The 15,523-nt window shown below is 39.1% G+C and overlaps 1 protein-coding gene across 3 annotated transcripts; it reads left to right on the top strand.

Moving 5' to 3' along the window:
• Positions 1-2,481: 2,481 nt before the first annotated feature.
• On the top strand, positions 2,482-15,043 carry LMOD3 (leiomodin 3). 3 transcript variants are annotated; one of them, XM_059940159.1, is made up of 4 exons: positions 2,482-2,634; positions 3,103-3,420; positions 5,833-7,245; positions 14,670-15,043. In XM_059940159.1, exons 2-4 carry the CDS (start codon positions 3,127-3,129, stop codon positions 14,694-14,696), a joined length of 1,734 nt encoding a protein of 577 aa, XP_059796142.1. In that variant the 5' UTR covers positions 2,482-2,634; positions 3,103-3,126; the 3' UTR covers positions 14,697-15,043. The 3 variants fall into 3 exon arrangements, with proteins under 3 accessions (XP_059796142.1, XP_059796141.1, XP_059796143.1); XM_059940160.1 differs by lacking the exon at positions 2,482-2,634 and adding an exon at positions 2,935-3,005; XM_059940158.1 differs by lacking the exon at positions 2,482-2,634 and having other exon boundaries at positions 2,914-3,420.
• The last annotated feature ends 480 nt before the right edge of the window (positions 15,044-15,523 follow it).

Below are 15,523 nucleotides of genomic sequence, written 5' to 3'. Positions count from 1 at the left end.
TTCAGTATCTATCTGTATCCTCATTTAGTTCCCTCATTAATTGAATATGATAAATATTACTGTCAGATCTCTTTTATATGATGAGGAATTTGGGTTAAGTTGCCCAGTATCACATAGTTACTAAGGAGTGGAACTGGGGTTTGAATCCGGCAGACTAATTCCAGATCTTCTGCTTTTATATCAGTAGTTCCCAAAGTATGAATTTTGGAAAGTAATTACACAGGATATTAGTGATTTTTAAAAGAAAAAAACCCATGAATTAGCTGAATAAGTTTGGGAAATATTGAGCTAAATAAATGGATTTCTTTCACATATGATTTCTCAGAGTCTCTAAAAGCTCATGTGTTTTACAAATCTCTAAAAGACAACTGCAGAATATAACATTTCCATACCTCCTTGTACACAAAACTCTTTTTGGTACAGTCTCTTTAGACCACTGTTTTGAAAGCTCAGTCTCTGAAATAATGGTCTGCAAATCAGTTGTGTAAAGTGGTCTACCTCGCTGCCTGCTGAGGCCAAGCACTTATTTCCCTGTTACAGGACCAGGATGAAAGGAATCCTCACAGGGGAGAGGTCAACAGTAAGCTGTCACTATGCATCTGTGTTCTTTACTTTAAAATGATCATTCAAGTAAATTGGTAATATTTTTCTGGTGAATAGTTTAGCCATATATATGAAAAGCCTCTCAATCTTGGGGTGTTCAAAAAAAACCACTGGGGTTGGAAGAAAATAGTAGCACGTCCATTTAAAACTTCTCACATTTAATTTTTTTGCATATGTTTTGTTATATAGATGTATATATAAATTTAAATTCATTTATATTTATAAATGTTATAAATATATATTGAAGAATAAGTTGACAATGTGTATTTTATATTTATGTATAAATATAATTATAAATTATGTATAATATTGGAATAGTAACATATATATATAATTTGCAAATAATTTAATATATATGTTTTGGGGATGGGTAATAATAATATTGAGGGGATCACTTAGCCATACATATAAAAAGCCCTTAATTTCCTCATATTCTTTGACCCAGCAATTTCACTTCTTGGAATATATTCAATTTATCCTAAAGAAATAACTTTGCATGTGTATTAATATTTAACTACAGGGGATATTTATTGAAGAAGTGCTTGTGAGCATTGAAAGCAGTCCAAATATCCAATAATTGGAGATTGGTTACATAAATTATGGTACTTCCATATAAAGAATCTTAACAGGGAGCTATTAAAAATTATGTAGTAGTAGGGCTTCCCCGGTGGCGCAGTGGATAAGAATCTGCCTGCCTATGCAGGGGACACAGGTTCGATCCCTGGTCCGGGAAGATCCTACATGCTGTGGAGCAACTAAGCCATGCTGCACAACTACTGAGCTAGAGCCAGCAAGCCACAACTGCTGAGCCCATGTGCCACAACTCCTGAAGCTCGTGTGCCTAGAGCCCGTGCTCCGCAACAAGAGAAGCCACCGGAATGAGAAGCCCATGCACCGCAACAAAGAGTAGCCCCCGCTTGCCGCAACTAGAAAAAGCCTGCGTGCAGCAACGAAGACCCAACGCAGCCAAAAATAAATAAATAAATTAATTTAAAAATTTTAAAAAATTATGTAGTAGTAGAATATACTATAACCTAGAAAAAACCCATGATTTTGTAAGTCAAAAAACAGATGACAAAAGATTATTGAGCTCATATGACTGGAAGTAGGGACTGACTGGAGTGATGAACCAAAATGTTAATGACGGTAGCTCTTAATGGTGCAATAAGGGGAAATTTTTAATTTCTTTATGCTTCCCTGTGTTATCCTAAGTTTTGTACAATAAATGTATATTTTTGAGTAAGCATTATGTTCATAAGTTTCAAAATCTGGCAATTATCAAAGGGTATACAGTAACAAAGTCTGTTTTCCTAGTCCTGTCTCCCAGACAACCCATTTCTTTCTCCAGTAGCATCCATTGTTACTGGTTTCTTGTGTATCTTTCCAAGGATCTGTTGATAAAATCTGTATATATACATATATTCTTTTTACCCTTTATCACGCAAAGAACAGCATACAGTACACTGTTTTGTAGTTTGCTACATTGAATAATCTTGAGCACCTATAATTTCACCCATGTGGGAGTGTATCTGTAGGATACATTCCTAAAAGCGGAATGGCTGGTCAAAGAAAATATACATTTGTCATTTGGATAAATATTGCCATATCGTCCTCTGAAGTTATGAAAAAATCTTTTCATGATTTCTTCCAGTACTTTAATGGTTTGGGTTTTCTTTTTTAACATTTCAATTTAGATCCCTTTAAATTTTTATCCTGGCTTAATGGATACTTAATAAGAAAAACAAATTATTTAAAACATTAAACTCCTCACTCATAGTGGAAATTCAAGGGCTCGTTGTCCCCATCTGTTAGATCACAGGATCTAGATGCAAATAAGGACATCTTGCAAAGGTTCAGTTTACACAGCGGGTAACATAGCCAGACCTCTGCTCGGCTGTGTGCAGGTTTATTTCCTTCCAGAGTCTCATGGTAGTGAAGAGTCAAGCCCTGAGAGCTTGATTTCCACCTGCAAATGAATTTTTCACTTCAGTAGAACTCAGGTCGCTGTTTGGATTTTCCTCCTGAAATATTGTAAGTTGCTTTCATCATTTGAATAAAAAGAAGTGGCCTCACCAGCAGTACTGGGGTATGTGTGTATGGGCTGCATGACTTAGTGTAGGGCAATGTGAGAGCACATAGGAAGAGAACTAATTTTACTCCTACAGGGATTCTGGAGACCTGTTACTCACTGGAAAACCTAAGCAGCTGTACTGAAATGTCAGATGGATTTGCACAGCTGACTCAAGTTGCCGAAAAGAGAGGAGCATAGTAATTCCATAAATTGACCCTCTCCAGCCAAGCCCTGCTTAATATAGTTACGGCTCAAGCTTAGCGGCAGTCACTCCTAGAGGCTCAGCAAACACCACTGGGGTTCTTGGGGGAAAAAAAAAAAATCTCTCAAGGTGATATTGACCTGGGACGCTTGGTAACTGGGGGAACTTCTTGAGAGTTTTTTCTTTTTTTAAATCTTCTCTGATTATTTCTCCTTTTCTAATAAAGTATAGAAAAGTATAGAAAAGAATCATGTCGGAACACAGCAGGAATTCAGATCAAGAAGAACTCTTTGATGGGGAGATTGATGAAGACGAAATCTTGGCCAACTTGTCTCCAGAAGAGCTTAAAGAACTGCAGCTGGAAATGGAGGTGATGGCCCCTGACCCCAGGCTTCCTGTGGGAATGATTCAGAAGGATCAGACTGACAAGCCACCAACAGGGAACTTCGACCATAAATCTCTCGTTGATTATATGTATTGGCAAAAGGCATCCAGACGCATGCTGGAAGACGAACGTGTTCCTCTTACCTTTGTGTCATCCAAGGTAACCGGGGATTTGTATGCAACAGAAAAATGGCTGCCTGGGCTGGGCTGGCACGTGTCCCTGTTGTAACTGTTGTTTCTCAAGACTCCATGTTTTGTCGACGTTTATAGATAAATCAGAATATTTCATCCTACGCCAGATGGGAACTTTCTTTAACACTTACATGGTATAATTGGGAGGAAAAAGTGGTAATTTCTTGTAGATATCTCTTTAAAAAAATTGCCACGGTGTTTCTTGTGCAGGAAAGCCTATATTCTGTAGGCATGATACTTAGTGGATTAACTCATAACCCAGAAGCATTTGTCCTTCATGCTTTTTTTTGGCTCACAGAACCCTTTAAGAAGCTGAGAAGGCTCTCCGTTCTCTCCTTCCATCACATGCGTACATGTACAATGTTTCACATACAATCTCAAGGGTGTCACCGTCCCCCTGAAGTCCAGCCACTCGCTCTGCAATTAAACCAAGTCAAATAACCAAAAAATCCAGTATTACCACAGTGCATTGGATATCAGTGGTGAATTTAGAAGTTGATGCTGTTAAGCGGTTTTAAAGATAGTTCTTTCTTTAAATATGTTCCTTATATGAAAAGTAGAATTGTGGTCCAGTCTATGGACTTGTATATCCGCATATTGTTTTAAATGTTTCACTTAGAAATGACTTGGCAAAAATAAGACAGAGATCCCCACAGGTAAAGTCTCTTGTAGTTATGCCTGCTAATGTTGATATATCTTGTCACATTACCATCACGCTGGCTATAATTTTAGGAAAGTTATAAACTGATTTCATGGCCAGGGGAATTTAAACATGTACTGCACTCAGGAAAATGAGTTGCTGGCTTGATCAGGTTAGAGTGTAAGGTACAATTTGCAGATGTTTTACAACTAGAGTAAAAGCCAATTCTATATGAACACCAATTTCAGAGGAAAAAAACAAATTGGGTACTTTTAACACTTTTTCTTCCTTTGGTATAATTTAAACAGCTTGATAGTTGGCTCCCCCTGCTGAGACAAATGAGAAATGCAAAGGTGAAGGCTTCAGAGAGTTAAGGTGTCAATTGTCAATTCCAACCTATAATGTTATAAGCAGTAAAATCAAGTTCTTATTTTTTTTAATTACAGGTTTATTTTTTATTGAGATAACATTGGCTTATAACACGATGTAAGTTTCATGTGTACAACATTATATTTCTACTTCTATATACCCTACAGTATGCTCACCACCAAAAATTTAGTTTCCATCCATCACCATACAGTTGATCCCCTTTACTCATTTTGTCCTCCCAAGATCAAGGTCTTGCTCAGATGAGCCTGTGTGTCAAACTGCTACATCAGCTTTCAAAATGACACCTACGAGGTACACATACTTTATGGGAAAATGTGCTAATTGATGTGCAAACATTTAATAAACCTTATTGATATGACTGTCATTTTCCTTCCCAGACTAAGCAGTTGTTTCTAAATCTCTACTAATCCTGTCCCCTTTTGTAGCTGGCTTTGCCTCCTAGACACTTTCCTTCCAAAGGAACTGGACTATAAAGCCTGTCCCTGGAGTATCCAGGGTAGTTTTCACAGAACTGAGCAGACAGAAATCAAAGTTTAAGGGTTTTGTTATGTTCCAAATATCAAACTGCTCTCATTTTCCCCACAGTATCTGATTTTCAGGGAAACTTGTTGTACACATTACATTAGATTGGCAAACATATTATGTAAATTTTGGTTAGGGCAATAAGGAAATTATTGTGTAACACAGAGCTGTTGAATACAAAGATGCCTATTCAGCTATATACAAAACAAAGATTTCAATGAATGGATAAATCCATAAGGTTTTCAAAACAAATAATTTTTAACTGCTTCTGGAACTGAACCCCATCTTTAAAAACAATAGAGGGTCTGAAAACAAAATTAACTAGGTTTAATTTTAATACACGGGATGAGAAAAACACAACCAAAAACTGTGTTCATGCATGTGTGTGCCTATAAAAATTTATTTTTGTTGTATTTGCTTGAAAAACTAATATGTGTACTTGGTTTTAAAAAAACTTAGTTTAGAATTATATAATGTAAACAGTGAAAATCCCCTCAATCCTTCCTTTTCTCAGTTATCTTAATGGTTACCTCTCTTCCTCAGAGATAAGTACTTACTTGGTAAACATTACAAGTCTGTTTTTTCTATACATTTATAAACTTTTATATATATTGTGTGTATATATGTATACACATAAATACGTAAACAAATGGAATACTATACCTACAGCTTATTTGCTTCCTTTTTTCACTTAGTAATAAATCTTTTTATTATCTCCAGTAGATACTGCTCTTCTTCATATTTCTATGTGAAGAAACCCTCATAACGTGTATTCTAACCCTCATAAACCCTGCTATGTATTCTAACCCTCATAAACTTCTCTTTTAGGGAAAAACTCAAGAACAGCATGAAGAAATAGACAAAAGTAATAAAAATGTGTCCCAGTATTTAAAAGAAAAGCTTAATAATGAAATCGCTGCACATAAAACAGAATCACAGGGCAGTGACAATGTCCAAGAAACAAATAATGAAGATAATGAAGATGATGTGGAAGATGAAGAAGATGACACAGAAGATGAAGAAGATGATTCAGAAGATGAAGAAGATGAAGGAAAAGAGGACAGTGAAGAGAGTGATGAAAAAACAAAAAGAGGAGAGGAAGGTGAGGTAAAGGAGCAAATCAGAAATGGTGAGAACAACAGCCAACAGGTAACTGATAAAGTAACTGAAGAACAGAAGGACAGACCAGAGGCCCAAGAAAAAAGTGAGAAAAAAATATCAAAATTAGATCCCAAGAAGCTAGCTCTAGATACCAGTTTTTTGAAGGTAAGTGCAAGGCCTTCCGGAAACCAAACGGACCTAGATGGGAGCTTAAGGCGAGTGAGACAAAATGACCCTGACGTGAAGGAACTCAACCTGAACAACATTGAAAACATCCCCAAAGAAATGTTGTTGGACTTTGTCAACGCGATGAAGAAAAACAAACACATCAAAACCTTCAGTTTAGCGAACGTGGGTGCGGATGAGAACCTAGCATTCGCCCTGGCCAACATGTTGCGTGAAAACAGGAGCATTACCACTCTTAACATCGAGTCCAATTTCATCTCAGGCAAGGGAATCGTGGCCATCATGAGGTGTCTCCAGTTTAATGAGACACTAACCGAACTTCGGTTTCACAATCAGAGGCATATGTTGGGCCACCATGCTGAAACGGAAATAGCCAGGCTTTTGAAGGCAAACAACACTCTCCTGAAGATGGGCTACCATTTTGAGCTTCCAGGTCCCAGAATGGTGGTAACCAATCTGCTCACCAGGAATCAGGATAGACAAAGGCAGAAAAGACAAGAAGAACAGAAACAGCAGCAACTCAAAGAGCAGAGAAAGTTAATAGCCATGTTGGAGAACGGGTTGGGGCTGCCACCTGGGATGTGGGAGACGCTGGGGGGACCAGTGCCCGATTCTGGGATGCAGGAGTTCCTCCAGACTCCTCCTCCTCCTCCTCGACCTCCCAGCTCCCACGCAGTCCCCTTCAGTCGACAAAATGAAATGATGAAAAAGCCATCGCACACTCCGAAGTACAGGACGGACCCTGACACCTTCCGCATGGTAAAGCTAAAGAGGATCCAGCGCAAATCTCGGATGCCAGAAGCCAGAGAATCAGCCGAGAAAACCAACCTCAAAGACGTGATCAAAACACTCAAACCAGTGCCGAGAAATAGGCCACCCCCGCTGGTGGAAATCACCCCCAGAGATCAGCTCTTGAACGACATTCGTCACAGTAACGTCGCCTATCTTAAACCTGTAAGTAGGAGGAGGGAGAAATGGTGAACACACACCACAATAAATGTCTCCCAACTCTCTTCCCTGTTCATTTTGACACCAGGAGATTGTTACTAACTGAGGGAAACTTCTGTAACGATGATACTAATAGCTAACATCTATTGAGCACTTACTATGGGCCAGATTCATTACATGAATTAACTCTTACAATCACTTTAACAACCCTATAAGGCAGGTATTATTATTCTCCCTGTTTTATAAAAAGGAAACTGAGGATTAGAGATGTTAAAAAACATGTCTAGGAGAAACAGCTCAGAAGTGGTAGAGTTGACTTTGAAATCCAGTTGAATCCAGGGTCAAGCTTTTATTCATTCCAGCCACACAGAGGTGACACAAGCAGAGATCCCCAGGGACGTGCTGCAGGAATGAATAAGAGTGAGGCCTAATTAGGCCAGTGTTTGTAGATGAGTGCTTCCATAGTGCTTGAAAAAACATTTTTTTTTAGTAGTTGAATGGAGACTACCTGCAATTGCAATTATACTCTTTATTTTTTAGGTGGGTGGAAAATAATAAACTTCAGATTAATATCTCCATGAATAAATGGAGTTTTAAAATATTTTACTATTATTTCAGTTTTCATATTTACTATGATTCACTATTACTGATGCTGATAGGTGAAAATGTTCTATTCCTTGCCGCTTAAGTTATAGAAATAAATTTTTTTATAGTCATTACTACGGGGGCATTTATGGAGGCTGAAAGGTGTGTGTCCAAAGGCCACAGGTGGTTGATAATTAACTATTGTTTTAAAATCTAGTATGTAATTTAGCCAAGATATTACATTGACAAAATAGTCAATATATTATTTCATCATTGAGAGTCAGTTTTAGTCAAGATGTTTTAAACAGATTTCCAGGTAAGCTTGTTCTTTTTCTGCTTTTAAAGAGCTTTATATTCTCAAACAATACAGGGAATTCCCTGGCAGTCCAGTGGTTAGGACTCAGCACTTTCACTGCCGAGGGCCCAGATTCAATCCCTGGTCGGGGAACTAAGATGCTGCAAGCCGCGTGGCGTGGCCACACACACACACACAAAAACCCAATATAATTGGTTCTTATTCATATATACACATGTATGTTCCTTACTCCCATCTCCTAGTAATGCACAATTGACAACATTTCAACTTTTTATTCTTCTGAATCAAAGATGACTTTCAACTGTGGTTTAGAGGGACTCTGATTCTTCTTGGGGCAGGGGGCAGGGTGAGAGCACTAGAGGTCACATGAGATCAGGCAAGAGACCTTTGCCTGCCCTTGGGCACAACATCAACACTTTTTTTTTTTTTTTTAATTTTTATTTATTGATATTTATTTTTGGCTGTGTTGGGTCTTTGTTTCTGTGCGAGGGCTTCCTCTACTTGCGGCGAGCGGGGGCCACTCTTCATCGCGGTGCACGGGCCTCTCACTATCGTGGCCTCTCTTGTTGCGGAGCACAGGCTCCAGACGCGCAGGCTCAGTAGTCGTGTTGCACGGGCTTAGTTGCTCCGCGGCATGTGGGATCTTCCCAGACCAGGGCTCGAACCCGTGTCCCCTGCATTGGCAGACAGATTCTCAACCACTGCGCCACCAGGGAAGTCCCAAGTGCTGTCACTTTTGAGTTGTGTTTTGTTTGGTTTTAATGTCCGCTCAGGAAGAAAAATATGCAGCCAAGTGAACTCTGCCACGGTTTGTGAATGGTGGTCTTGCACATCAGCCTTTGCTTTGCAATGTCATTTATCTATGCAAGGGACTGGCATCTTCTCCTGCTTTCAGTTGCCTGGCTTGGCTTGCAGTAGACCTCTATTGATATGTATCTCAGGTACAGAATGTCATGCACCTTCATCAACGTGGTCCTTTAAAATGCTCTGCAAGAAAAATGTGAAAATGCATTGTCCAACTGACAAAAATTCACTTGACTGACATCAATTCGCTCCCTACTGCTGTGTTTTTGCGCCTTGCTGCATGCATAATAAATGTCTGCTTTAATGCCGACTCATAGTGTAATCTCTCTTAAAAGACATTTTTTATCTTTTTATTTTGAAATCATTTGAGACGTGTGGAAGTTCAAAACAGTAGAAAGAATTCTTACAAGCCCAACACATTTTGTCATATTTGCTTTGTCATTCTTTAAACGATAGTTTAAATGGCAATACATTTGCACGTGTGCAATTCCAACAGGGCACAGAGCTCAGTGGAAGTGCTAATGGTATGAAAAGCTATACTGTGTTTGTGCTCCCACCTGCAGCCAACTATTGTAAAACACCGTTGACTGTAAGATGCTTTCTGATGTCAGGGCTACGGAAACATCGAAAAATGTGCGTCTTAGACTCAGTAAAATGCTGTAAACGCCATCAGTGGTGATATCACAAGATCCCAGCAGAAAGGGCTATTTTTGGCTGGTCAAATGAGACACATCCACACTCACTTGAAGGAGGTGAAACTAAAGGTTATGGGGTTTTTTCCCCCCACTTGTGTTGGAGGATAGAGATGCTCTCTAAATCCTTGGATTTTCACATATGAAGTTAAAACCCAATTTGGAAATCTTAATAATTGTTTTTACTGATGCTCCTAACTAAAACACTGAATGTCCATAAACATACTTAGAAATTATTTATTTTTAAAGGAAAAATGATTATTTTTTTCTCTCATGGACTTGGAAATATTATTTTTGTATTTTCTAGAGCATAGCGCATGAGGTAGTTTATATTTTAAATTTGTATTTTCTCCTTTTAGTGTTTATTCTCTCCCCATCTCATGCTTCTGGCTTGGGATCCCTGAAATGAAGTTTCTAGCAGAGAATGAAGGGAAGTCTGTGTACTTGCTTGGCTCAAATGCTACCTCTTCCAAAAAGCTGCCTATTTAATTCAGTTTAAGAGAGATGTATTCTGGGGGCCAGGTATTGAAAACTAGTGGACTTATAAGCCCGATTTGCAGGCCTGTTTTGTTTGGCTTGGGTATTGTGGTACGAGTTATAAAATAACACACGATAATAGGCAGATATCTGGCAGCATTTGAAACATCACATCCAGCCACACGGGGCCTGCATGTACATGGCACAAATAAGCTGGATCTGTGTTGACTTCTCCCTTGAGATAGGTAATGGACTCTCCAGTTTTTCCTCAGTCTCCACCATGCCCTACTGCCTAATCCCTGGCCTTTTTCACTCATTTACATTACTTATTTGACTGCTGTAGAATTTTTTGGTTTGTCACGTTGCTCTTATTGTTTTTAGCTATGTTTTAAAAGTCTTTGTCTTGTCTAACTGAATTTATTAATCGCTCATTTATTTCCCTCTGAGTTGATAACTCTGAGTCAATGTGATGCCAGCCCAAAACAAAGACGTTAGGCTTGTAGAGGCTTATCCCTCCCTGGTAATTGTATGATTTCCTTTCCTCTTTAAAAATTTGGTGGTCCGCTCACTGCCTACCATCCCAGATGAGTATCTGTACTTTTCATTGAGATAAAAAAATCTCATCCGCAGCAACTATTTAATTTACTGAGGTCAATTACGTTTATATCATATGCAACTTTTGGTGCCAGTCAAACAAGGTAAATTTTAACATTCACTTAATTTTACTTTGGGCTCACCTATGTGTGTCTGGACTGGTTTCACCTAGATGTCTAAAGACATGATTAAATTTTTCCTTCAGAAAGATTTCAGTATAATAATTTCCCGAGCAGCCTTAATTAGCCAAAATGCTCTGTGACACATTAGCAGTTGTTACGATTACAAAAATGTAAGAACATAGACTCTTGAGTCTTCATCTGTGGCCATTTTTTCTTTGCCTCATTTATAATATCCTATTTCTTTTGAACTAGGATCTCTAGATTCTGTCCTTTTGCAGTTTTCTCCTTTTTCCCATCTTAGCTTCTCCCTTTTTTTCAATTATCACATAATCTAGGACAATCCCCAAATTTCCCTTTCCCTTTAGATCACTCAGGGTTTTCTTAGTACCTTTATTCAATCTGTCCCCAAACCAAGCTTTTCCTTTCGAGATCTAGTTGTTGTTTCTGGTTCCCAGTTTTCCATGCTGTCTCCATTCTCTCACACATTCAAGTCTGAAGCCTCAGAGTTCCCTTCAATTCCTTCCTTTTTTCTGTCCCTTTTTTTTTTGCCTTAAAAAAAACCAAAACCCAAGAACCCAAACCTACCAGAATCTCCAAGAGCCAAGGCCAAATCTAGATCAGAGCTTTAGAAATGTTATACTCTTGATAGAGGGAGTCTCCACCGGAGAAAGCAATGTAACATTTCAAACTCATCTCAAAAGAGCACAAGTGGGCTAGAATTATACAGACCAGGAACTGCCCTTCCCTAATACCTAGTGGAAAAAAGAGTTTTTTGTTTTTTTTTTTAAAGCAGAATCTGAATCAGTTGGTTTGGGAGTGGGCCTGAGATTCTGCATTTTTTTTAACCTTTATTTATTTATTTATATTTTATGGCTGTGTTGGGTCTTCGTTTCTGTGCGAGGGCTTTCTCTAGTTGTGGCAAGTGGGGGCCACTCTTCATCGCGGTGCGTGGGCCTCTCATTATTGCGGCCTCTCTTGTTGCGGAGCACAGGCTCCAGACGCGCAGGCTCAGTAATTGTGGCTCATGGGCCTAGTTGCTTCACGGCATGTGGGATCTTCCCAGGCCAGGGCCCGAACCCGTGTCCCCTGCATTGACAGGCGGATTCTCAACCACTGCGCCACCAGGGAAGCCCCCGAAAAAAGAGTTTTTGATGTACAACTTTTCTAAAGTCTGTGATAGTGATTCTTAAATTTTAGCGTGCATCAAAAGCACCTGGAAGGCTGAATACAGATTACTGAGCCCACCTCTAGAGTTTCTGATCCAGTAGGTCTTGGATGGGGCCTGAGAATTTGCATTTCTGACAAGTTCCTTGGCAATGCTGACGCTGCTTTTGGAGACCACACTTGGACAGCCACGGTTCAATGACATCTATGGCAAACCATACCTCCTGAATTTTTCCCCTGAAGGACCTTCTTTTCCTCTCTCCCCACAACACTTTGCTCAAGTTACTTATTTTCTATCTCTGTCTTTCAAAATATATCCAACAGGCTCGGCTCAAGTATGGCTTCTAACAACAAAAGAAACAAAACCAAACATCAGTGGTGAATACCCTTCCTGTCTATTTCTACTGCCCCTCACTTGTACCTCTCTTTCAGCATCTTCCACATGGTGCCTTAGGTTGACAGCTCTTACAGGCACAGTGTAGGTCTCCTAGTGGATTCTGAGTTCCTCAAGGTAGGTCTTCCTCATCTATGTCCTGGACACCCATTGAGGTGTTGGCCCAGAGCAGGAACTACAGTCGAGTGTGCTGAATTAAACAACCCCTGCTGAAATGGGTCTTCCCATCCTGCCCAATTGCTCCCAGTCTCTGTGGGTGTATGTACGTGTGTGTGTGCACTGTGTAACGCTATACACACGCACTTTTTCAAAAAACTAATTTTAACCAACAAGTGAAGGGGGAACAGGGCCCCCTAACAATAATGCGAGTTGATTCTTGTTTGTTGTAAGTTTTATATTTTTGTAACATCAGATCTAGCTATCTTTTCCTTTATGGTTTCTGTCTTTTGTATTCTGCTTAGAAATGGCTTTTTTGAACCTTATTAAAATATTTGCCTATCTTTCTTGCTGCTTTTAGAACTTTTGGTTTTTAAAAAATATTCCATATTATAGATGAGTTAAAGGGTTAGATTTTAGAAGTAAGTAGGAAGCAAGAAGTCTGCTATTTTATTTCTTTGCCAAGTAGCTAACCACTGATCATTTAGTGACCCATTCTTTTCTCCAGTGATCTGAACTGCCAGTCTGGGCATATTTTAAATTAGTTAATATGTCTCTGGGTTTACTATGTTGGGGCATTGCCATGTTTCACTTTTCAAAATATTTTTATTAATTTGGAACCCTTCTATGCATATAAACATATATCAGGAATTACATACCATAAAAATATTTTTTCCATTCAGTAATACAAAGAACACAGTTTTTTTGACTATTTGTTACAGCTCTGCAGTTATTTTAAATAACTGGCATTATATATTTTGTTTATTGGTAGTGTTCACTGTTGGTGTTCTCTTTGGGTGACCCTTACCAATCTATAGTCACACCCCTCCTCTCCTGAAAGTCTGACACTAGGGAGGGAGAGAGCCAGAGCACATGGAGGACCCTTTGGTTTGAAGGCTGTGCAGGTAGCAGCGACACATCCAAAGTTCTCTCCAACGGGAAGGATGTTGGGAAACCTTTTTACGCAAAGGTTGTGGGCAGAGAACTGACTAAGAGGGTCCATAGGAGATGGCCAAAATAGTTCCTCACATTGGCAGGTGGACATGGGCCACAGAAGGAGAGACATTTTAAAGTCATTATTATACAAACTCTGAGTGTCCTTTGGACTCTGTCAGTGTTCTCTGAAAGGTACATCCATGATGGATGAGTCATCCTCCTAAAATATAACAGCACTTGAAACCCGTTAAGAACTTACCTTATCTTTAAGTTGTTCCTGTGAAACAAAGCTCAAAGTTGATTTGCAGTCAGACTTATGCTACTCTTTTGCAATTTTTTTTGCCCTTGGGCGTTCTCCAAATACTATTGTAATATTTGGTGAGTATCACATTAGGAATGTGCTTTAAAGAGGAAAGACCAGTTCTCAAAAGAACATGCATTTTATATTCTTATGGTGGTATTTATTTGATGAGTATTTCAATACTCAGGAAGGCATTGAAATCAGGCAGATCTAGGTTCAAATCCATCTCTGCCACTTCCTAGCCATGTGACCTGAAGCAAATTGCTTATCTCTCTGAGCCTGTTTCCTCTTTGAAGGTGGTATTTATTTGGTGAGTATTTCAATACTCAGGAAGGCATTGAAATCGGGCAGATCTAGGTTCAAATCCATCTCTGCCACTTCCTAGCCATGTGACCTGAAGCAAATTGCTTATCTCTCTGAGCCTTTTTCTTCTTTACAAGGTGGTTGTAAGATGAAATGAGGCAATGCTTTAAAAAGAAGTGTTAATGTTGATTACTAACTTGTATTACTTAATCCTTATGGTAGCCTTGTGAATAAGATACTGTTCCTGTCATGTTATAGCTGAGAAAATTGATGCCCAACACCATGCAACTAGTAAGTGCTAGTTCCAGGATTTGAACCAGGCAGAGTCCAGCACCCACCTGCTTGTTTATGTGATAAGCTTCACCGTTGCTCAGAGCCCTTGCATCTGTCCCGTCATCAGTAAATGCCCACTTCATGGTGGCTGTGGCTATTATTGTTGTTTTATCATGATTTGAGGGGTCTCTCTGGCCAGAATTTCTAATCCGCTTTACACCCTTTGAGGCATGTACATTTTGTCATTTTTGCTGTAAAACACTTGACTATCTACGATTAATTTTTCTCCTCTTTTCAAATGCTTAAATCACAGGTGCAACTGCCAAAAGAGCTGGCATAAGAGGCAACAGAATAATCTCGGAGAAGAAGGAATTCACATAATGACTCTTGGATTAGAGTTGGGAGACTGTTTCAGCAGCATACTTCTGGATCCAGGTGGTGGAACTGGGAACATTGCTAAGTGATAGGAGTATTTTGTAAAAGGCTTGGCCCGTGACAAAATAGGGGCTGAAAAGGCAGGGGGAAGGAGATAAAATATGAATATTCAGGGCAAGATTTTCTACTTCCAATCAGTTGGAGTGACTTAGGTGAAACTGAGTCTTCTAGCAGAAGTTAATTTTTTCGTAAACATTTGCTTTATTATTGCTTTCTTCTGGTAAATAACAATAAATACTATAGCGGTGTTAACTATTATATTCCCATTTTTTTCTCCTTCCGTCTGCTCTGCTGTAATTCATCACACAGTATCTTAAAGGGAACAGAACATGTTTCACTCTGTGGAAATGTGAAGGGTGAATTGAACTCCAGGCCCTCCAGATGCTTTGAAATGGAAGAAATGTTCATTGCCTCTTCTCTGGAGAATCAGTGCGATTTCCGGTTTCCAACCCTGCCTAGCTTTCTCTCTTGGCCATTTTCCTGTGTACTGGGATATACTTCTGATAGGGGTATCTGTGAAGAGCAGAATGCTTAAGCCATGGGACGTGGAGAAAACAGTGTTTCCAGAAAAACTAACAGGGAAAACAAATGCTGCTTATGTATAAAAACTTCCCTGTTTCCACACATATAGAGACAATGGGAGACAGCATGCTAGTTTTGTTAAAAAAAAAAAAAGAAAAGAAAAAGAAAGAAATTATGAATAATATATTTACTGAGAAGCTTTTGGTTTTA

This window comes from Balaenoptera ricei, chromosome 11 (genome assembly GCF_028023285.1).
Source record: "Balaenoptera ricei isolate mBalRic1 chromosome 11, mBalRic1.hap2, whole genome shotgun sequence".
Classification (NCBI taxonomy): Eukaryota; Metazoa; Chordata; class Mammalia; order Artiodactyla; family Balaenopteridae; genus Balaenoptera; species Balaenoptera ricei.
Note: the sequence above shows the minus strand (reverse complement) of the source record. Positions and strands in the feature narration are given on the sequence as shown.

What these genes read in the sequence shown, in the direction of transcription:
- LMOD3 (XM_059940159.1), top strand. Translation starts at nt 3,127, where the DNA reads ATGTCGGAACACAGCAGGAATTCAGATCAAGAAGAACTCTTTGATGGG. An exon ending in TTACCTTTGTGTCATCCAAG is followed by an intron (nt 3,421 to 5,832) that starts GTAACCGGGGAT and finishes CTTCTCTTTTAG; the next exon opens with GGAAAAACTCAAGAACAGCA. An exon ending in ACGTCGCCTATCTTAAACCT is followed by an intron (nt 7,246 to 14,669) that starts GTAAGTAGGAGG and finishes CTTAAATCACAG; the next exon opens with GTGCAACTGCCAAAAGAGCT.